Consider the following 24630-nt stretch of genomic DNA (forward strand, 5'->3'; position numbering starts at 1 on the left):
GGCTTCAGGTTTCTAGATCACTGGGCTGTGTTCCAGGGAAGGTGGGATCTGTAACGATGGGACAGATTGCATCGAACTGGAAGGGGATTAATATCTATATGGTAGGTTTGTTAGTCTTGTCCCAATGGGTTTAAACTAGATTTGCAGGGAAATTAATATGTTAGAGCAGTTAGTGAGAAGAAGGATAAAGGTGTAGCTCTCATGACTGGAGGGAGAACAAACACTTTTATTAGCTTATAACTAAGGGTAGGGTCTTACAGATGTCTTCAGAAGGGTTCTGGGTTTAGGTGGGAAACCAGGGTTATATGTGAGCAGATGGGGGCAGAGAATTTAGGGTCTGTGAATGAAGACAGAGAACATGGGTTCACAAAAATAATGGTTGAAAAATATACAGTTATTTACAAATTTACAGATTGAAGTGGTCTATGGGTCTGGAGATCCGGGTGAAGCACCTTAGCACTGGGGGGCCTTGGGATTCTTGGGTCTCCTAGTCCCCTTGTGAGGGTGGAGAGGTGGGATGGGTCTCTAGCTCAATGGTAGAGGGGGATGCACTTTCCTCCTGAACCAAATTCCCCAAGGCCCTGACTGTGGGTGGCGAGAATGAGCTCCATGGCTCGCAAGGCACCTGAGACAAGGGATCCTCTGTTCCGGCAGGTGCCAGGTCCCTGAAGGAGACAGTGGCCTCCCTGCCATCCAGGTTCTCCACATAGGCATATGTGGGATTGGCGTGGAGCAGTTTCACCTTTTCCGCCAGGGGGTTGGTCTTGTTTCTCCTCACGTGGTTTCTGAGAAGGACTGGACCAGGAGTGGTGAGCCAGATTAGGAGTGTAGTTCCCGATGCTGACTTTCTTTCGAAAGTGAATAGGAGCTCGCGAGGAGTAGTGTTGGTCACAATACTGTATTAGAATATATATTTGGGAGATAATTGGTAAAATTAGAGTAGGTTACATACATACACACATTTTAAATCGGGTCTTATTTGAAATGCTGAAGAATTCATATTCAGTGGACTTTACAGAAAATATGGAAAATGCTATGCACATTCCACAAGTAGATGCTAATGCACCTTTATAGCAACAAGGAGGAGACACTCTGGCTGTTAAAAAGCTCTTTGCAAGGGTTTTGACAAAGTGCACAGAAAGGTCACTCCTGGGTTTTGTTTATCTAAAGGCAACAGCTTGACAAAGAAGACTAACTCATATTTGCTGGAGAAGGTCAGGGGTTTTGCAAGTGAGAGAGTCACATGGGCTTTTTCGCATTCTCAGTTGGAGAGAGAGACAGAGGTAAAACAAGCTCTCTCAGCCAGGAAGCCTGAAGAAAGCTCCAGAAAGGTAGATGGCAGGAAGTGCTATCTGTCTGATGTTTCTCTTGGAATAAGTGGAACAGAAAGGAACTCTGTGGTACCCTGAAAGAAAGAGGTTATCATCTGGAGAACTCTGATGAGGCAAGTTTCATCAGCAAGACATTGTAGTGACTAATGGTGGTACCTCAGTTGTGGAAATCGTGGAACAACAAATCTCTCTGTAAACCCTACAAAAACTTTCCTGAGCAGTAAACATTTACTTTTCGAGCACCAAAGCCTGGTGAACTTTACACATGTTAAATTCTGTGCACAGTATAAGAATTGCCTACAACCAGTGAACTTGGAAGAATGAGAAGTGAGATTGAACTGTGAACCAAAGAACTTTTCTTACATTTACACACATATTACATACACGTGCACTTAGAATTAGAAGGAGGTTAAGTTGGGTTTAGTTAAGTTAATAGAGATAAGTTAAAGTTTGATTCTGTTTTCATGTTTAAAGATAATTAAAAACAACTTTTGTTTAAGTAACCATTTGTGATGGTGAATATCTATTACTGCTGGGTTTTGGGGTCCTTTGGGCTCATAACAGTACATAGTAGCAACTAGATGGAATGGAGTGCCATAGGAAGCGCTTCCTGCCAGTGTAAGTCTGGAAGCCCTTTTGACTTCAGGGCCAATTTGACAGCCTTACAGAATGTAGCTTTCTCCTTTTCAACCTGCCCATTCCCACGGGGGTTGTAGCCAGTAGTCCTGCTGGATGCAATGCTCCTCACCAGCAGGTACTGACGTAGCTCGTCACTCATAAAGGATGAGTCCCGGTCGCTATGAATATAGCTGGGATACTCGAACAGGGCAAAAATGGAGTCTAGGGCCTTTATGACTGACGAAGTGGATGTGTCTGGACATGGAATCGTGAACAGGAAGCGAGAGTACTCATCAGTGATAGAGAGGAAGAAAGTGTTCCCATTCGTGGAGGGGAGAGGTCCCTTAAAATCAATACTGAGCAGTTCGAAGGGCCTGGATGACTTGATTAGGTATGCCTTTGCGGGATGGTAGAAGTGCAGCTTGCACACCTCGCAGTCCTGGCAAGTCCTGGTCATTTCCCTGACATCTTCCATGGAGTAGGGCAGATTGTACGCCTTGACAAAATGAGCCATATGGATGACCCCTAGATGGCAGAGCTCATTATGCAGAGACTGCAGTTGGCTGGTGTGTGCAGAGTCACAGCTTCCTCTGGATAAGGCATCTGGAGGGTCATTAAGAGCTCCAGGCTGATAGGCAGTGCCATAATTTTAGGTGGAGAGCTTGATCCTCCACATAACAATCTTGTCATTCTTGATTTTGCCTCTGTTGACATTATTAAACATGAATGTGACCGAGTGCTGGTCAGTGAGGAGCGTGAATCTTCTACCAGCCAGGTAGTCTCCAGTGCCTCACGGCTTCTACAATGGCTTGAGCCACCTTTTCCACAGATGGGTTCCAGAGCTCGTGGCCTTGCAATGTCTGAGAAAAGAAATGCTACTGGCCTGGCCACCTGGTTGAGGGTAGCCGCCAGGGCCACGTCTGAAGCATCGCTTTCCACTTGGAAAGGTACACTCTCGTTCACCTCATGCATGGTGGCTTACGCAATGTGATTCCGGAGGTAGTTAAAAGCTGTTTGGGGTTCAGCTAAGAGGGGGAAAATAGTGGCTTTTAAGAAAGGGCAAACCTTATCAGCATATTGAGGGATCCACTGGACATAATATGAGAAAAACCCCAGGTATCTCCTCAAAGCCTTTGTGGTCCTGGGAATGGGGAGCTCTAACAGGAGGTGCATCTTATCTGAATTGAGGCCAATGATGCCATTCACCACATAGCCAAGGATAGCCAGATGTTTAGTCCTGAACACGCACTTGTCAGAGTTATAAGTGAGGCTCAGGGCTTTCGCCACATGGAGAAAACACTGGAGGTTGGCATCATGATTTTCCAAGGTTTGGTCACAGATGGGGACATTATCAAGGTAGGGAAAGGTAGCCTTCAACCCATACTTGTCCACCATTCTGTCCATCAGCCTCTGGAAGATAGAAATCCCATTAGTAATACTGAAAGGGACCTTCCGAAATTGATAAGAGGCGACTGTTAGCCTCAAATGCTGTGTATGGGTGATCCTCCGAATGAATTGGCAGCTGGTGATAAGCAGCTTTCAGATTGATGGTCAAGTAGACCCATTACAGTGGAATATCATTCACCTTATCCGAAATTCGAGCAAGGGGGTATATGTCCAGGAGTGTGTACCAATTAATAGTTTGGCTATAGTCAATTACTAGCCTGGACTTGTTTTCCCCTTTTACCACTACCACTTGCACTCTCCATGGTCTGGAGCTAGGTTCATTGATACCTTCGTCGAGCAGACATTGTGTCTTAGACTTTATAAAATCTCGGTCTGCTGTGCTGTACCTCCTGCTTTTGGTAGCAATAGGTTTGCAGTGAGGACAGATTCGGGAAGAGAGGAGGGGGTTTGATATTCAATGTGGAAAGGCTGCAGGTGGGTTCTGATTTTAGGGATTCTCCATTCCGAATAATTTCGAGGGGAGGGGACCAGAATACTCCAAGGTCTCGCTTTTAAGGTGACACAGGAAGTCCAGACCCAACAACACCAGAGCACACAATTCATCAAGTATATACAAGCGAAATTTACAGAAATTCCCCCCTTCAAATGATAGATGTACTATACAATTTGTTGAATGCAAATGAGGAGCAAGGAATATGCGATAATTGTAAGGATATATCTTTAGGTTGTACCCTTGCACAGTCCATGAGTCTATGAAAGTTTCAGTAGAGCCCGCGTTGATTAGGCATTTATGGGAATGTCCGTTTAGCTTCACAGTCACTATTGGAGTTACTGAGCTGGTGAGGTCTGTCCTGAAATAGGACCATCGAGGCTAGGACCTTGGAGACATCATGCTCCTCACTCGAGTGGCCCCCATTAGACAATAGACAATAGACAATAGGAGCTGGAGTAGGCCATTTGGCCCGTCGGGCCAGCACCGCCATTTTAGATCATGGCTGATCATTACCATCAGTACCCCTTTCCAGCCTTATCCCCATAACCCTTAACTCCGTTACCCACAAGAGTCTTATCTAACTCTCTTTTGAACATAGTCAGCGAATCCGCCTCTACCACCCTCTGTGGCAGAGCATTCCACAGATTCACACTTCTCTGGGTAAAAAAATGCTTTCTCATCTCCGTCCTAAAGGGCCTACACTGTATTCTTAAACTATGCCCTCTAGTCCTCGTCTCCCCCATCATTGGGAACAAGTAATCAGACTTCACCTTGTCTATCCCCCTGATGATTTTGTATACCTCAATCATGTCCCCCCTCATCCTTCTAAACTCCAATGGATACAAGTCCAGTTTTTCTAGCCTTGCTGCATATGACAACCCTGCCATCCCTGGAACTAACCTTGTAAATCTGTCCTGGGTTCCCTGCATGGGTAAGATGGCATCGACCTCGTGGCATGGCCCTCCTTCCTCCTCCGACGATGATGGCGGCGAGTTTGAATTTAGGTCACGCCAAGATGGCTGCCAAGCCTTTTCACACCATTTCCTCACTGCCACCCTCCATGGGCATGAAGTGCAACAAGTGGACTCGGGAGAATTTGGGACAGACGGCTGGGGCTGGAATCGGATCTGGGAGTGGTGCAGGCGGCGAAATTCCCTGAGCTTCCCCTCGCGCGGCAAACCCTTGCCCAGTGCCCTTTCTTGACACAGCTGGAACACACAGAGTATTTTGCCGGGCAACGAGATGAGGGATGCTGGCTCTTTTCGCAGAAGAAACACACCCTAGCACGGCAATGCTCCCTAGCACAGGAAAGCTCCCTAGCACAGGAAGCAGCAGCCATTAGGGCAGGGGCTTTCCCCCCACCACGCAGAAGTTCCAGGCTGCAGGAGCGCATTACCATGGGAACGGCCAGGCCTCACAGCAGCATTATGACATAATTCCCGTGACCCTGTCACCTCCCCTAAAAAGAAACACACGTAGTTTGAATAAATAGCAGTTACTGGTTTACTTGCTTGGTGTACTCAGCATTTATTTCGGCAGCTCTGCTTTTAGCAGTGCTACAGTTGTGACCCCGAATAGGTTCTAACGTTTTAGAACCCACAACATGCAGCAAGATGAATCCTGCTGGCTTGTCCACAGCCCAAGCGGCTGCCACAAACAGATCTCCCGCGGCAGTTTATGCCATAACAGTCCATTTGCCGCCATTTTGGCAAACCAGCCACACAGCTGGCTACAACTTACAGAATCACAGTTCACCCTGTGTGGAATAACAGCCCCTTGAAGTTCTGGCAGCGAAAGTTGCCCAGTTTGTCAACAACCCACCCATGGACAGCAAGTACTCGATGTTTAAATGGTTTTTGCTCGAGTCATTTGAACTTAGCTGACACAGATCCTTGGTGATTGCAATTTCTCAGAACTGATGCAGGAGCTAGTGGCCCTTGCAGATGGCTTCCTGTTTGATGCCCTATTCCTTTCAAAGTTGCCGGTCCATTTTGCTGCTGCCATCTCCATTGACTTTGCTGAACCACACCTCAAGGCGAGAGAAGCAAATGGCTCTTGCACACTCCGTAACCTGACTCCATCCATTGCAGCCCATTTGAGCAGTGGGAGCAACGGCACAAACCTCAGCCACCTTGTGTGCCCCAATGGCGGCCAACACCAGTCCAGCCACAACGCAGTGACAAAACAGTTGGGTACTGCTACTACCACCATCAGTGGGGCAGCAATGCCTGGTGGTGTGTACTGCCCTGCACCTTTTCAGACAGCAAACCCAGTCCAATACAGGGAAATGAGCAAGCTGGCTGACGTCAGTGGCCTCGGTGGTTGGCACCAGAAAAGGCCTACTTTACCTTTGTGACCGGAAGGCCCAGCGGAAATTCCTGATAGATACCGGCACAGAAATCAGCCTAGTTCCACCCACATTCTTTGAGCGAAAGAACAATGCCAGAGGGCTACCCCTACAGGCTGCCAACAGTTCAACCATCTCCACCTATGGGACATGTTCCGTGACAATTCACACCGGGAACATCATTTTCAGGTGGGACTGCACCGTCGCCTCAGTAGGCCATGCTCTCATAGGAGCAGATTTCCTCCAGCTGAATGAACTCCTAGTTGACTCCTGGTTAACCTCAACCGATGCCGGTTGGTCAATGCCACCACCTTCCAGGTTATCATCCTTACGCTGCACCAATGCACTTTCCAGCCTTTGGGAGTCCACACTCTTGAACAAAACAAGTAGACCACACTGCTCACCGACTTCCCCACTCTACTGGCCCCCAAATTCCACAATGCAGAACCAGCACATGGTGTGCAACACCACATTGAGACCACAGGACCACCGGTGTATGCACGGGTACGGTGACTGCCCCAAGATATGATCCTCCAAGCCAAGGCCAAGTTTTCCACGATGGAGGAATTGGGGATCGTCCGCTGTTCCAACAGCCTGTGGGCTTCACTACTACACATAGTTCCAAAGAACTCTGGCAGTTAGCGCCCCTGCGGCTCAATGACTCAAAGGTATTGGACAGATACTCCATCCTGTACATACAGGACTTAGCCGCATAAATCCAAGGTACCCAGATTTTTTTCCAAAGTCAATCTAGTGAAGGCTACTACCAGATCCCAGTGCACCAGGACAATGTCTGGAAGATGGTCATAATCACACCGTTTGGCCTCTTTGAGTTCCTAAGTATGTCATTTGGGCAGGAAAACATGGCCCAAATGTTCCAGCACCTCATGAACGTAGTGGCAAGAGACCTGGAGGGGATTTTCATGTACCTAGATGACATCCTCATTACCAGCCCAGGCGCCAGGACCCACAAAGAACATTTAAAACGCCTTTGACCAGCTGCAGACTTTCGGGCTAACCATCAACCCGTCCAAGTGCCAGTTTGGTTTGTCCACCATCGACTTCCTTGGGCACCGCACCTCCAGCGAAGGAGCAACACCTTTGCCTGCAGGAATTCCTTGGAATAGTGAATTTCTTTCATTGCTTCCTCCCAGGATCAGCAGCCATCATGCAGCCTCTCTTCGACCTCATTAAGGCAGGTAACAAGGAGCCCAGCTGGTCTGCGGAGGGCCGGGTCAGTCCTGCACATGATGGGCCGAGTCACCTTAGCGAACAACCAGCGTGGCAGGGCACAGAGGCTTTCCCCTCACTGCACAGAAGTTCCAGACTTCAGGAATGTGTTGCCAGAGGAACGGCCAGGCCTCACAGCAGTATTATGGCATCACTCCTGTGAGCCTGTTGCCTCCCCTAAAAGGAAAGCATATTTTTTGAACAAACAGCAGTTACTGGTCTACTTACTTGATGTGGACAGCATTTATTTCAGCAGCTCTGTCTTTAGCAGTGCTACACCACCTGCATTAAGAATAAACATTTTAAAGACAAAAATATTATACTGTACTTACACTGAACAAACTTCACTTGCATGAATATATAAACCTTAAAGAATTTTACATTATTTTTAGTCCTCCCTGTGTGACAGATTATTTTATATTGTTTATAGATATGTTTTAAGAGATAAATTATGGTAGATGTTTTTTAGTGTAGGTCACATACAAAAACTTTAAAACACATCTCATAAAATGCCAGAGCTCTGCTTAAGCCAGACAGTTCAGGCTTTGGGTGCCTTTACAAAAACTTTGAAGAATGCCTATAAGGACTTCACAAGAAGGTGTTAATTGGGCATGATGTGGAGTAATGGATTGTTGTTTTGGAAAGCAACAGATGAATAAACTCGGAAGATTAGGTCTGGAGCCGCTGTCTGTCTGAGTTGGCTGTTCTAAGAGGGTCATGTGGTTTTCTCTGAGAGAGAGAGAGAGAGAGAGAGAGAGAGAATTCATTTTGAAGACGGGTTGTGAGTTCTTAGTTCCACCTGGTCAAAGCTCTTGTGGTCCATATAAGAGGATGCATAATGTTTCACTTGAAATAAGAGAAACAAAAAGGAACTCTGTGGTGACCTGAAAGAAAGAAGTTATCATCTGGAAAACCCTAATGGGGCAAGTTTAATTGGCAAGACACTGAAGTGGTGGGTTTCCAATGAGCAACAAATCTCTCTCTGAAAACCAACAAGAACTTCAAACACCAAAGCCTGGTGAAATTCATAAATGTTAAATTCTATGCACAGTCTAAGAATTGTCTGCAACCAGTGATCTTGGAGGAGTGAGAAGTGAGATTGGACTGTGAATCAAAGAACTTTTCTGAACTTACACACACATTATATTAAATTAAAGTTTGATCCTGTTTTCACGATTAAAGATAATAAAAAAACAACTTTTGTTTAGGTAACCATTTGTCTTGGTGAATTTATATTGCACCTGGGTTTTGGGCTCCTCTGGGCTCATAACACCCGTCACTGCATCTGAAGGTTTCTCCTCCTCCATGGTGCCACCCGAAAGACGAACATTCAATGTAATTAACCTTTCCTTTCCCAAGTTTACAGATAAAGTCTTACTAGTCTTCTTTTTCTTTCTTTGGCTTGGCTTCGCGGACGAAGATTTATGGAGGGGTAATGTCCACGTCAGCTGCAGGCTCGCTTGTGGCTGACAAGTCCGATGCGGGACAGGCAGACACGGTTGCGGTGGTTGCAGGGGAAAATTGGTTGGTTGGGGTTGGGTGTTGGGTTTTTCCTCCTTTGTCTTTTGTCAGTGAGGTGGGCTCTGCGGTCTTCTTCAAAGGAGGTTGCTGCCCGCCGAACTGTGAGGTGCCAAGATGCACGGTTTGAGGCGTTATCAGCCCACTGGCGGTGGTCAATGTGGCAGGCACCAAGAGATTTCTTTAGGCAGTCCTTGTACCTCTTCTTTGGTGCACCTCTGTCACGGTGGCCAGTGGAGAGCTCGCCATATAACACGATCTTGGGAAGGCGATGGTCCTCCATTCTGGAGACGTGACCCAGCCAGCGCAGCTGGATCTTCAGCAGCGTGGACTCGATGCTGTCGGCCTCTGCCATCTCGAGTACTTCGATGTTAGGGATGAAGTCGCTCCAATGAATGTTGAGGATGGAGCGGAGACAACGCTGGTGGAAGCGTTCTAGGAGCCGGTAGAGGACCCATGATTCGGAGCCGAACAGGAGTGTGGGTATGACAACGGCTCTGTATACGCTTATCTTTGTGAGGTTTTTCAGTTGGTTGTTTTTCCAGACTCTTTTGTGTAGACTTCCAAAGGCGCTATTTGCCTTGGCGAGTCTGTGGTCTATCTCGTTGTCGATCCTTGCATCTGATGAAATGGTGCAGCCGAGATAGGTAAACTGGTTGACCGTTTTGAGTTTTGTGTGCCCGATGGAGATGTGGGGGGGCTGGTAGTCATGGTGGGGAGCTGGCTGATGGAGGACCTCTGTTTTCTTCAGGCTGACTTCCAGGCCAAACATTTTGGCAGTTTCCGCAAAACAGGACGTTAAGCGCTGAAGAGCTGACTCTGAATGGTATATGTATATGGTACTTAAATATATACTAATAAAGATAAATACTCTTACCAAGCAGGGATATGGAGACACTTTAAGAGAGTCACACCAATAGTGAGTGGCATCAACTAGCTCTTCATCTTGGGTGACACCATTGCTGTTTCACACAACTTTATTCAAACAGCTGCCTCAAGTAAAGCACGACCAAGGCATTCTGCTTATTGAATATTTGCTCCAATTTTCACCAAATGTTTATGTTACCTCAGAGAAGGTTTACTTTACAATTATAAGCTTCTATTAAAAAAATTTTTTCTTACTTATTGGAAAAAAATATTTATTTATTTATTTCCCTCGATTTTTTTTTTTTGCCACTTGCTTGAGGTTGCTGGTAGCTTGAATTCCAGATAATAGTGTTCACATGGCATTGATAAGTTAAAAAGCAGAGCCTTCATTATATGAGATTGTGCAAAGACAATAACGTGTAAGAGAATGTTCCAGTAGTGAACCCAAGCTCCAGGTATCCAAGTCACTCTCCTCAGTCCTTGGTTCAGAACCAAAACTGTGAATGTCCAAAGAACCTTCTAGAACCCTGTTTACCTGTGGCACTAAATAAATGCTAGACTGAATTTAGTGCTTTTATGTGTTTACCTGTGATAGCAATTTACAGAATTTCCCTTGTGTATTTCACTTCAGATGTGTCTTCAAAAATGCCAGGGCTGCTGTAGCTGTGATGACAGCAGTGCAGCCACTTGTGTAAACCTGAAAGAAGTGGGGAGCAGTCATGTATCTTCTAGCGCTCTTCTGCAGGGTCCTTCTCCTCCCCACTTCCCCGTAGTCAGCCCCAGTATCTTCTCCTACTCAGAAGGGTGGTGTTCTTTCGTTCTGGTGCCCTGCACTGGTCCAGAGCTTCCATTGTTTGGGCTACAAAGCAAGACGCTACCTTCTTGGGCACAGATCTCAATCGTTTGCCAATGTTAAAAGGAAGGTCCCATTCTACAGGCTATTTAAACCTATATAAGGCTGTCAGCATATTGACCAGGCCCAAGAGGGCAGCAAAAGACTATAAATTGTTATCATGAGTAAATGCTTATGAAATTAAAGACAATGGAACTCTTTTTTAACCATTGAGGGTTACATATTGGAAAAAAATTATTCTTTTTCTGGATTAAATCATATTCTCATCAGACTCTTTGCAATGTTTTATATATAGGTATTCTGGCATAATTTCATCTTTCCACCTTATCTAATCAAGCAAATTAATACCACAAGGAAATTATGTTTACTAAAATTATATGCATTTAAAATAGCATCCACAAAACTAATCCTTAATAATTAAGAACAGGGGAATAGAAATGTTGGTGTTTTCTCCATACAACAAATAGAAACTTAGAATGTCACATTTTTATATTTAAACATAATCTTTATTCATTGCTTTAAATTATACATTAATTGATATTTCAATACTTAATTCATTTATTTTGTTCAGGCAATTATTGTAGTAAAATGCCTCTGCCTGTTTGGGTACAGACATTGCAAGGTTTCTACTTTTTATCTGGTTGAGCCTTGTAGTTGTCCATTTTCCTTTTGATCTGTAATTAAGAAAGCAAACTTGATAAATTGTTATCATTATTTCAGCACAACACTTTGAAGATAATATTTATATTTAATGAGTAGATCTCACTAACTGTAGCCTAACAAAGCAGTCAGATTTTGCTTTGCTTGTCCATAATGCTGGATGATTCTCAGTTGTTAAAATTTGAGGGGAAAAAAATCAGAAAAATTATCAATTTGTACTTTTTCTGTGATATTTATCTCAATAAATCACAGAAGAGTCCTATCCTTTTATAGAGTTCCACTGTGTTTAATGTTCAAATTTAAAAAATGTTTTACAATGTTACTAATATGGCAAAGGGCTTCAGGTTCATTGGAGGGTATGTCTTTACAGAGTTTAGTAAACAGTGCAAAGAATGATTATTATACTCATTAGATGGCTGTTCAATCGTCTGATAACAGTGGGAAAGAAACTGATTCTGGTGGTGTATTTTCAAATTCATATTCAGAGCAAGAAGGCTGCGAGGAAAATGGCTAAGGATTTTGGAGTGAAGACATTTTTTCTACTCGGGGTAAAAGAGGGGCAAGACTGCACAGGCACATGACGTCAACCAGTAGATTGGGGAAATTTTAAAAAGAAGACTGCCATATCCAGTGGGCAGCATTCGAAGTGGGCAGTGGAGTGAGAGGGTAGCAGAGTGGTATGGCTTTGGCTCAACGGGCTGAGGTGGTAACGGTGCGAGGTAGGTTTACCTGTGTTAATTGCAGACTGGTGTTCTGTGCTCAGTGTCAGATGTGGGAAGTCCTGGAGTCTCCCAGCCTCCCAGACAGCCATATCTGCACCCTGTGTCAAGCTGCAGCTCCTAAGGGATCACATTAGGGAACTGGAGTTGCAGCTCAATTACCTTCATCTGGTCATGGAGAGTGAGGAGGAGATAAGAAAAGAGTTATAGGCAAGTGGTTACACCAGGGCAATGGGAGACAGACAAGTGGGTCACAGTCAGGAGGGGGGAGAGGAAGAGTCAGGTACGAGAGAGGACCCCTGAGGCTGAATCCCTTGATAATAAGTATTCCTGTTTGAGTATTTTTTGGAGGGGGGGAAACACAGCTTACCTGGGGGAAACAACAGTGGCCATAGCTCTGACACAGAGTATGGCCCTGTGGCTCAGAAGGGTAGTGAAAGGAAGAGGAGGCAGTAGTGATAGGGGACTCTATAGTTAGGGTGTCAGACAGGTGATTCTGTGGATGATAGTTTGCCTCCCAGGTCCCAGAGTCCAGGATGTTTCAGATTGCATCGAAGATATCCTGTAATGAAAGGTAGAACAGCCAGAGGTGGTAGCACATATTGGTACCAATGACATGGATAGGAAAAGGGAGGAGTGCTGAAAAAAGACTACAGGGAGTTAGGAAGGAAGTTGAAAAGCAGGACCACAAAAGTAGTAATGTCGGGATTACTGCCTGTACCAAACAACAGTGAGTATAGGAATAGAATGAGGTAGAGGGTACATGCGTGGATGAGGGATTGGAGCAGGGGCTAGGGATTCAGATTTCTGGTTCTTTGGGACAAATTTTGGGGCAGGTGTGACCTGTACAAAAAGGATGAGTTGCACTTGAATCCCAAGGGGACCTGGCGGGGAGGTTTGCTAAGGCTACTGGGGAGAATTTAAACTAGAATTGTTGGGGGGTGGGAACTGAACTGAAGAGATGGGAAGAAGTGGCTGGCTCACAAATAGAGAAAGCTTGGAGACAGTGTGTGAGGATGGATAGGCAGGTGATGGAGAAGGGATGCTCTCAGATGGACAGTTTGAGATGTGTCTATTTTAACACAAGGAGTACTGTGAACAAATTGGATGAGCTTAGAGTGTGGATCAGTACTTGGAGCTATGATGTGGTGGATATTACAGAGACTTGGATGGTTCAGGAAGTATCAGGTTACTGCAAGTGTCAGGTTTTAGATGTTTCAGAAAGGACAGGGAGGGAGGCAGAAGAGATGGGGGTGTGATACTGTTATCAGAGATCGTGTTGCAGCTGCAGAAAAGGTGGACATCATGGAAGGATTGTCTACGGAGTCTCTGTGGGTGGGTGTTTTTTATAGGCCACCCAGTAGGAACAGGGATATTGGGGAACAGATAGAGAAACAGATCCTAGAAAGGTATAATAATAAGAGTTGTGATGGGAGATTTTAATTTCCCAAATATCGATTGGCTTCTCCCTGGAGCAAGGGTTTTAGATGGGGTGGAGTTTATTAGGTGTATTTTCGGAAGGTTTCTTGACACAATATGTAGATAAGCCTACAAGGAGAGAGACTGTACTTGATTTGGTATTGGGAAATGAAGCTGGTCAGGTGTCAGATCTCTCAGTGGGAGAGCATTTTGGAGGTAATGATCATAATTCTATCTCCTTTAAAGTAGCATTGGAGAGAGATGGGAACGGACGAGTTAGAAAAGCATTTTAATGGAGTAAGGAGAATTATGAGGCTATCAGGCAAGAAATTGGAAGCTTGAATTGGGAACTGATGTTCTCAGGGAAAAGTACGGAAGAAATGTGGCAAATGTTCAGGGGATATTTGTGTGGAATTCTGCATCGGTACATTCCAATAAGACAGGGACGTTATGGTAGGGTACAGAAACTGTGGTGTACAAAGGCTGTAATAAATCTAGTCAAGAAGAAAAGAAAATCTTACAAAAGGTTCAGAGAGCTAGGTAATGTTAGTGATCTGGAAGATTATAGAGCTAACAGGAAGGATCTTAAAAAGGAAATTAGGAGAGCCAGAATTGATTAAGGAAAACCCCAAGGCATTCTTCAAGTATGTGAAGAGCAAGAGAATTAGACGTGAAAGAATAGAACCCATCAAATGTGGAGTGGGATAGTGCGTATGGAACCGGAGGAAATAGTAGAGGTGCTTAATGAACACTTCAATATTCACTAAGGAAAAGGATCTTGGTGATTGAAGTGATGACTTGCAGCAGACTGAAAAGCTTGAGCACGTAGATATTAAGAGGGAAGATGTGCTGGATCTTTTGGAAAGCATCAAGTTGGATAATTTGTCAGGACTGGATGAGATGTACCCCAGGACATGTTTCAGAACATCTTTGTGGGCTGTAGGTTTTCTATGTTTCTATATATATTCTCTGTCATGGGAGGGGGGAGTAGAGAGTGTGACTGGGGTGAAAGGTCATATAGTATATTGTTTGATTTCCCAAGGCCGCGGGAAGTGTACATGCAGTCAATGGAGGGAAAGCTAGTTGGTGTGATGGCCTGAGTTATATTCACAACTCTCTGAAGTTCGTTGCATTCTTGGACAGAGCAGTCTCGTACCATCTGGACAGGATACTTTCTAAGGTTCATCTATAAAAATTGGTGGTTTCATGTCAAATTTCCTTCAGCTTCAAAGATGTTGAGGTATTGCTGTGACTTCCAGGATAGATTATTGATGATATGTATCACTAAAACTGAAACCAATTATATACTCAGCCTTCTCATTAACGGTTGACTGCAGCAAAAATGCCACTGAACAACTGCTGAACATGATTGACTCAAATATTTCTTCTTCTAATAAATGTAAATGGCCATACAATAATGGCAACATAATGGTTGTTGAAGACCAGTTATTCACCAGGCTTGTTAAGTAGACATAAGTAGATGATTCATACCTTAGAGTGACAAAGATCTGTTCATTACTAGAAAGCAAAAGCAGAAATAAATTCTTATTATTTATAAACATTTAATTTGAATGATGACAGAATTACTGAGTTAGAGAAATACATTTCAAATTGATCACTATAATAGATCTGAATATTTTTCATGGCACCACATGACTACTTACCACCCAGAGGTCAATGGATTAGTAGAATGTTTCCACTGACACCTGAAGTCAGACCTCAAAGCCAGGATAGAAGGGCCAAATTAGATGGATGAACTATCTTGGGTCATGTTGGGGTTTCGAACAGCACCGAAGGAGAACCTTCCAGCCTCGTTTGCCAAGATCCTGAATGGCGTCCCACTGGCTATGCCCAGAGATATGTGTTTCTACTCATCTAACACTCAGGACAACTCTCTCAATGTTCTCAACCGCCTATGTGCTAACCATAAGAAACTGCCATAATCTGGACGGTTCGATTCACCTCTGGAACACATACCCATGGAACTCCTTATCTGTGAATTTGTGTTTGTATGCAGAGGCCCTCATGGTTCATCGTTACAGTGCCTTTCAGGGTGTTGTGCCTTGAGGGTGTGGTTTTCATTGGGGGCAGAAAGGACTTGTACACTGTAGACCGTTTGAAACCTACACACCTAGATATTTCCCTGCTCTTGCCAGAGGTTGCCGTTTGACTGAAGGCCCAGCCACCTAAGCACCGTGACACATGGACTCTGCTACCCCAGGGTTCCTACTATTCTTGGAGGGGTGGTGTTGCAGACCCATCTGCACTACAAAGCGGGCCAAATCACCAAAAGTACCGAAGGCACAACTTAGCACTGGGGCCCCATTTGTGTGAAGGAGAAGCCTGCGCTTACAGTCCATAGCCAGTGGGGGGGGAACCTGTCCCTTCTTGTCGGCCACCGGGCTAGATCTCAGAGACTCAGCAGTGCCCCAACATTGGCCCAAGGAACAATGCGTGGGCTGCGGAAGTGGGAAGATTTCCTTAAAAAGTCAGCGCGGTTGTTTTTAATAAACATACTTTCGGGTTTCACTGACTCACAGACTGTTGTCTTTTTATCAGCTTAGCTCAGGTGCTAATTAAGCACTATTTACATTGCACTTGTGTCAAACAAAAGAAGAAGGTTCTAACACCTACCCTTAAATTCAACAGCATAAATAGCTATGGTAAATCACTGTTGCATATAATTGTCTGGTCTGGCACACCTATTTGTCATTTGATGACAGTCGAACAATATGGATGTGTCATTGTTCTTAAGTGAATCAAAGCCTATTGGTTTCTCAACGGTGCATCAATAGCATAACTCCAACACACAGGCAGCTTGATACCATAAAGAGCAAGATTGAACATTTGATTGGCATAAGTATTTAATAATTTCTGCTACCAAGAAGGGTAGGTATGTGGGAATTTCTCCTCTAACTGCAGCAGTTCAAGAAAGTGGCTCACCATTAGCTTCTCAAGAGTCACTAGTGATAGACATTGAGTGTTGTCAGAGTAATCTTCAGTGCATAATTGAATGAATAAAGACTCTCTTGGATTCTGTCAGTGGACTAACTGAGATAAATTTGAATAACATCCATCTTACAGAGCTGGTGCTAAAGAAAAAAAAAGCAAACTGATTCTAACATCAAAAAGATGTATTTTGCATTAGAGTGCCAGTCTTGGCATAACACATTTAGATGATCATTTAAAAGTTTTACTGAGTGAGTGCTATTTTAATAGAGTTGCCATACATGAAATACTCAGGATTTTCTGTGCTCAAGCCATATGTGTGATCCTGACCTTTCTGTTGCATGGCACTTTGATTTTCAATCCTACTCCTATTCCCACCTACCTGCTCCTTCCCTCCCAAGGGCAACATAAACCAGAGGTACAGCATCTTAATTTTCCAAATTCTGTTAAACTGTTCTCCCATTGTGTCCCATTGTCAAGTCCCCTTCTCATCTTGTTTCTATAAAATGTCTTGCTAAAATTCAATATTGGCGCTCATTTGTCTCTGATCTGTCCAAACTAATCTCCATGCGGTCTTTTGTCTTACACCTCATTCTTCTCCTCCGCTCTGTTTCAAGAACAAAACCTTCCCTTCCCAGCTTTGAGCAAGGGCCCCTGACTTGAAACCTTAACAGGTTTCTCTCTCCACAAATGCTGCTTGACTGGCTGAATTCTATGAGCATATTGTGTTTTTGTTTCAGAATCCAACATCTTAGGTTTATTATTTCTCCCTGAAATCCTCATCTGATAGGTCCAAAAATAAAGGCACATTGTTATCCAAATTCAACTTGGTCAGCAACTTCTGATGGGTGGAAGTATACAGTTTAAAGCTATTCCTTCATAAGCTTTGCACAAATACCATCTAATTCCTCCTTTAGATTTAATGAACCACTTGAAGTTACTGTGTTAATGTAGTGGACATGGTCTAAGTTTAACACTGAAATGGTTTGGCCATTCCAAACTGATATTTAACATGATTCAAATTTTAATTACTGCAAACAACCTATCTGACTCCAAAGTGGATCTCAATTCTTTAGCCAAATATTAGAATCATAAAACCATAGAGTGCTACAGAACAAAAAAATCAGGCCATTTGGCCCTTCTATTCATTCATTCTGTTAGCCCCATTGACCTGCTCCTATTCCATAACCCTCCAGACATCTCCCATCCATATATCTATCCAAGTTATTCTTAAAACTTAAGATCAGGCCTGCATTCACCACATCAGATGGCTGCCCATTCCACACTCCCACTACTTTTTGAGTGAAGAACTTTCCCCTAATGTTCCCCTTAAACCTTTCCCCTTTCAGCTTAAAATTATGACCTCTTGTATTTATCTCCCCCAATCTAAGTGGAAAAAGACTACTTGTATCCACTCTGTCTATACCTCTCAATCTTATAAACCTCTATCAAATCTCCCCCTCATTCTTCTTCAGTCCAAGGAATAAAGTCCTATTCTGTTTAATCTTTCCCTGTAACTCAACTTCCAAAGACCCAGCAACATCCTAGTAAATCTTCCCTGCACTCTTTCAATCTTATTGATGTCCTTCCTGCCGTTAGGTGACCAGAAATGCACACAATATTCCAAATTTGGCCTCTCTAATGTCTTAAACAACTTCAATATAACATCCTAACTCCTACACTCAATACTTTGATTTATAAAGGCTAAGATGCCAAAAACCTTTTTTTTAACAATCCTGTCAACCTGGACGTCCCCTTCAGGGAACAATGTATCTGTATTCCCACGACTCTTTGCTTCTCTGCACTCCTCAGTTCCTTCCATTTACTGTATATGTCTGACCTTTGTTTGTCCTTCCAAAATGCAACACCTGACATTTGTCTGCATTAAATTCCATCTGCCATTTTTTTTTTGACCCATTTTCCCAGTTGGTCCAGATCCTTCTGCAAGCTTTGGAAATCTTCCTTGCTGTGACAATTACTCCTATCCTTGTGTCATCTGCAAACTTGCAGATCCAATTTACTACATTATCATCAGATCATTGATGTAGACAACAAACAACTTGAATGCATTTTGTCTTTCACAGCTCATCTCTCTCAATCAAAACATTCTTTCCTCTATTAATCTTGTTTCTTATACATGATTTGATATCAAACTAAATATTGTGTCTCCTGCGTCTAACTCTGTGGAGCCGGGTACAGATTTTTCATTTAGATAGTTAAGGAAACACAAAATTGCCTGCAATGTTCGCATTAGTTCCAGGTGCCCTGCACAGGTTACTGGTGTATTTGAACCTGCTGGCAACAACTGTGCAAATTCCCTCTTATGCAGCTTGGGAGTTTAATGAACAAGAAGTTTTAACAGCAAAATGACAGCTATGTTTGACTGGGATACCAGAGCTAAAAAAACACTAAAAGAAGACCCAATTTGCTCCTGAATAGAGATAGTAAATTGTATTCTCCCAATTTCATTATTGCCTCAGAACAAAACTCAAGCTGCAATACGATGCTAGCTCGATAAAGAACAGGAAAGTGAGAATTTAGAGCCTTACCTTTCTTTTGATACTTTCTGATAATGTAGCCAATAAGAGGCAAGAAAGCAAAAGCAGCACCAGTTGTGCCGATGACTACCGGGATTACATACAGCGTTTGCTCAGTACCTAAAACAAGGTAAAAAGATACTGTAATCTGTGATGCGGACTGAGCAGGAAAGCCCAACTTACAGCTGGAGTCAGCTGAATCAAGATAAATGGAAATAAAAATAAATATAAATATAAAATAATTATAAATTGTGAGAAATAAGGATCTGATTACTTTCATTAAATAATCTTTAAGGCTTCTCTGATTCATATGTTTTGGGAATGTCCAAAACTAAAATATTTTGGGGAACAATTTTTCCAAACTTTATAAGATATTCTTAGGATCAAACTGGAACATTGCCCCTTTTATTGCTTTGTTTGGTTATTCTCAACAGGAAAATATTTCCTTGAACTTAATTCAAAAAAGAATTGTGGCTTTTACTTAATTGATAGCCAGACGAGCAATTTTGATGAAGTGGAAAGATAGTTTACCATCAACTCATATGCAATGGATAGAGGATATTATGTCTTGCTTCAGCTTGGAGAAAATTAGATATGGCATTACAGAGTTCATGATTGAATTTGAAAAGATATGGGGCCTATTTATGGACTACTATCATAATTTGATTACATAGGTGTGTGTGCCCTGGGGGTTTTATGTCCGTTGTCTGGGAGCTGAGACTCAACTCTTTACTATTATTCACTGGTGACTGTGCTTAATGGGAGGGGTAGGATTAGAATGGGCCGGGGGTCTTCTTTTTTTTCTCTTTTTTCTTCTTTCCTTCTTTTCCTTTTTTTTCCTTATAAGTAGAAGAGACTACTCTAATTAGATAATTTACCATGAAATATTAGAATATGAAGTGAAGTTTCCTAAGGGAATTTCTATTGTATCCAAGCATTGTATATAAGACAATGTATAAACTACTTATAATTCATATTCTATACTGTATAAAGTTGTGTGGTTAATATGTAACATGTAATATTTCTCTCTTCTAAATCAATAAAAATATATTAAAAAGAAATGGAAAATAATAAGATAATTATAGTGCCGTTGTAAAGCAGAAAGAGGAGCATATATATAATCTGCCAAATACTCATGATAGGCAATGATAATAACATATAAATAGACTTCCATCACACATTCTCACTCATAGAACATAGAACTGTACAGAACGGAAACAGACCCATTGGCTGATGACTTCTGTGCAGACATTACATTGTGAAATTATTCAAAACTTTTGCATAACTTCAAAACACAGTGAAGATGAATGTCAGCCTTTTCTGTTTTTCACCATTATTTCTAAAAAAAAATTCACAAAATAAATACAGGTCGAGTACCCCGTATCCAAAGTTCCGAAAACCAAAAAGATCCAAAACCAAATTCTTTTAGCGCCAACATGATGTCACAAGTTGAAAAAATTCACCACCTGACTTGCCCATGTGGGGTTCTAACATTCTGCCAGTTAGATAACAATGGAACTCTGTGGTACAAAATGAAATCTTTGCTCTTGGCCAGGAAGATGCCAAATGGAGTTAGGACTAAGCCTTCAGCATTGGCTGTAGCCAGAGTGGATGACAGTGACTCCATTTTCAACATCGGGTGCGGTGCTGTTTGCATCAAAGAAGTGTCCCCGGGCTTCTGGGCAGGAGCAGGGACCTCGGACTACCAGGCTGGAGCAGGGACTGGTGGCGGTGTTCAGAGGGGGTGGTGGGGAGGTATCGGGACTGGCGGCCGTGGTGGGAAGGTGTCAGGACTGGCGGCGGTGGTGGGGAGGTGTTGGGACCAGAAGTAGTGGTGGGGAGGTGTCTGGGACCAGCGGTGGCTAAAGACAAACACCATTGTTAATGAGGCAGATGACATTGGAGGAAGCATTTGAAAAAACTATCGATGGGAATTTCTAGTGTTTGGTTCTATATTTATCTTCTTTTGTAAGCAGAAGTTGTAGTGGCCCACTTCTTGGAGACACGGACCAGTCTGCAAAATTGCCAACAAATGCAGTGTCCGCGCAGACCTGGGGGTAACACCAGCCATCGTTCCAGGTGATCTCTGCATGGCAGGAAAATGGGGAACTCTAACGGGAATGACAGCCAATCCCAGGCCAACAGTCTGATGACACAGGGCCCTGACATCAGAGTCTGAGGCCTATATAAGCATGACAGCTAGAGCAATGAACCAGTCTCGTTTTCCAAGGCTTTGGTGTGTGTGTCATTCTTCTCCATGCTTGCACAGCATGAATGCTACATTGGTGACCCCGACAGGTCCAACCGGCAGTTGGACCCAAAGATGACGGATCAAGCAGAGCCAGTGACCATCCATGTGGTCTCTCTCAGGTTGCCAATGTTTTAGGTGTCACAGCTACATGTTTGGTTTGAGCAGGCCGAGGCTCAGTTCCACTATCAGTACATCGTTGCAGATGGCACCCACTACTTCTACCCTGATCAGGACACAGCAGCAAGGGTTGTAGATTTCCTACGGCAGCTTCCGGAGGAAAGCAAATACGTGTCCCTCAAAGAACTGTTAACCCAAACTTTTGGGCTCTCCCAATTGTGGCATATGGACAGATTGGGGGACAGGGCCCTGCCCGCCCTAATGAGCAAGATGCTTGCTCTAGCCTTGCCAAATCTTTGAGCAGATCTTTCTGGAGCAACTGCCCGAGGATAATCGGCTCTTGCTCATGGATGAGGAATTTAGCGACCCTTGGAGGGTCACGACCCGGGCGAACATACTCTGGAGAGCGAAGAAGGATACCAGGGCCATTGTAGACTACATCAGCAAGCCCCATGAACTGCAGCCTGCGAGACCAGCAGGACAGCTATACTACTATCAACAGCAATGAGGTGTGGAGGCCCATTGATGCTGCCCACCCTGTGGGTTTCTGGGAAATGCCTTGGCCATCTGTCATTGATGGCTGTGGTGGTTGGCCCAAGTGATAGCTTCCTCTACATCTTGGACTTCTTGTCAGGCAGGCATTTCCTGGTCAAAACTGGTGCTGTGATGAGCGTCCTACTTCCTTCAGACCTCAACACCTGCAACAGCAAGCAGGGCCCAACACTGAGGGCAGCCAAGAGCTCCTGCATTTGGATTTTTGGGATCCACACCATTCCCCTTCATTTTGACAACAGCCATTTTACATGGACCTTCACCCTCACGGCAGTGGTGCAACTGGTCCTAGGGGCTAACTTCCTTCAGGCCCACTGCTTGCTTGTCGACCTCAAGGGATGGAACTTGGTGCACACCAGAACTTTTCAAACTCTGCCTCTTGGGGAAGCCAAGCTACCGACCCCCCCCAACCTGGACTCTATAACACTCTTAGACAACGAATTCGCCTACATTCTGGCGAGTTCCCCTTAATAGTGGTGCCACAGTTCTCCGCGGCCAATCCAAAGCACAGGGTAAGGCACTATATTTTGACCGAGGGCCTCCCACTCCATGCCAAGGTATGACAACTTCCTCCCGTAAATCTCAGCCTAGCAAAGGAGGAGTTTAAGAAAATGCAGAATTGTGAGGCACTCCATCAGTTCCTGGGCCTCCCCCTTCGACTTCCACCACCTCAATGAGGACACCACGCCAGACAAATATCCCGTTCCCCACATCCAAGACTTTGCCACCAACCAGCATGGGGCATGGGTGTTCTCCAAGGTAAACCTCATCCGAGGGTACCACCAAATCCCAGTTCATCCCCACGACAGCCCTAAGTCTGCAATCATAACTCCCTTTGGCTTGTTTGAATTTCTCCATATGCCCTTCAGTCTAAAGAACGTGGCACAAACTTTTCAGCGGCTGATGGATGCAGTGGGCTTAGACCTCACATTTCCATTCATCTATTTGGACAATATCCTCATTGCCAGGCGCAGTCGCAAAGACCACGCCGCCCACCTGAGATAACTGTGCACCCACTTGAGTAAGTTCGGGCTGACAATCAACCCTGCAAAGTGTCAATTCTGTCTGGACACTATTGACTTCTTGGGGCACAGGATAAACAGACATGCGACTAAACCCTTCCCCGAGAAGGTTGAAGTGGACTAGCATTTCACTAAGCCACACATGGTAAAAGGGCTACAGGAATTCGCTGGTATGATAAACTTTTACCACAGGTTTATACTGGCACCTGCACGCATCATACTGGTGGCTGTCAAGTCAAAAGACATTATTTGGGATGAGGGGGTCTTCCAGGGCATTTCAGAACACCAAAGGTGCACTGGCCAATGCCACACTCCTGATCCACCCCAGACCGAAGGCACCTATTGCCCTGACAGACCTCTAGCACAGCGGTAAGGGGCGTGCTGGAACAACACATTGAAGGCCAGTAGCATCCCCTGGCCTTATTCAGCAGGTACCTCAAACCCCCACAGTTCAAATACAGTGCTTTCAACTGAGAGCTGTTGGCACTGTACCTGGCGATAAGACATTTTGGTTACTTTTCGGAAGGTTGGCAATTCAAGGTCTTCACCAATCACAGGCTGCTGACCTTCGCCTTCCATAAAGAATCAGACCCATGGTCAGCCTGACAACAGAGATACTTGTACTACATATCTGAATTTACTACGGACATACAGCACATCACGGGGAAAAGCAACGTGGTAGCTGACACACCCTGCAATCGAGTCAGTACATGCCCTGTCCCAAGGGGTCAACCATGTGGTCCTCACCAAAGCGCAGCAGCAGGACCCTGAGATCCCATCGTATAGGCTCAGAGTGGAGGATATCCCATCAGCTCAGGTTACCTGACACTGCCGTGCAACGTCTCTTTTAGCAGCCCCATTGTCCAGGCTGCATGGAGGTGCCCAGTTTCGATGCCATCCACAACCTAGTGCACCCTCCAATCTGCATCATGGTCAAAATGTTGGCTAGCAGATTTGTCTGGCATGGCCTCTGCAAACAGGTCAGCCAGTGGGCCAAAACCTACACGAACTGTCAGTCCTCCAAAGTGCAGGTTCATATGAGAGCTCCCTCATAGACTTTTGAGCCAATGCAGTGTAGGTTCAGCCATGTACGCGTTGACATAGTGAGGCCATTCCCAATTTCCAATGGGATGAGATACCTCTTGACTATGGTGGACCACTCCACGAGGTGACCTGTGGCGGTTCCACTGGCTGATACCACCACTGAAGCCTGCGTCAGGGTAGTCATCGACACATGGGTGTCCAGGTTCAGCATCCCAGAGAGCAGGGCACAATTCACCTCTGGGCCCTAGGCAGCACCGGCTAACTTCCTGGGGACACAGCTCTACTACACCACAGCATATCAACTTCAGGCCATTGATTTGGTGGAGCGTTTTAACAGGCACCTGAAGGCAGCCTTGATGGCCTGGCTCAAGGATCCCAACTCGGTGGACAAACTGCCTTGGGTCCTGTTGGGGATCTGTACCATGCGGAAGAAGGACTTCAATGCCTCGGCAGTGGAGATAGTCTACAGCATGCTTTTGATCATTCCTGGGGAGTTCCTGGCCACTGATAAGTGCCTGGAAGACCCCGTGGCAACCCTTGAGAACTTGTGGTGAAACCTGGGCTCTCTGGTCCCACGGCAACCTTCACCACACAGCCAGTCCAAACATAACATCCCCAGGACTTGTCAGTATGTTTTCGTGAGCAGGGGCGCACACCAGCCACCCTTACAACGGCCCTATGAGGGGCCCTTCAGGG

The 24630-nt window shown here is 44.6% G+C and overlaps 1 protein-coding gene across 2 annotated transcripts in view; it reads right to left on the reverse strand.

Moving 5' to 3' along the window:
• Positions 1–11181: 11181 nt before the first annotated feature.
• LOC138762732 (E-selectin-like) overlaps positions 11182–24630 on the reverse strand; it is a 43566-nt gene continuing 30117 nt past the window's right edge. For both annotated transcript variants that reach the window (XM_069936309.1, XM_069936307.1), the window contains exons 6-8: positions 18961–19068; positions 14954–14980; positions 11182–11338 (exon numbers count right to left, since the gene is read on the reverse strand). In XM_069936309.1, the coding sequence (XP_069792410.1) occupies positions 14955–14980; positions 18961–19068 (134 nt within the window). In that variant the 3' untranslated portion in view covers positions 11182–11338; position 14954. The remainder of the gene's footprint in view (positions 11339–14953; positions 14981–18960; positions 19069–24630) is intronic.

This window comes from Narcine bancroftii, chromosome 5, assembly GCF_036971445.1.
Source record: "Narcine bancroftii isolate sNarBan1 chromosome 5, sNarBan1.hap1, whole genome shotgun sequence".
NCBI classification, from domain to species: domain Eukaryota; kingdom Metazoa; phylum Chordata; class Chondrichthyes; order Torpediniformes; family Narcinidae; genus Narcine; species Narcine bancroftii.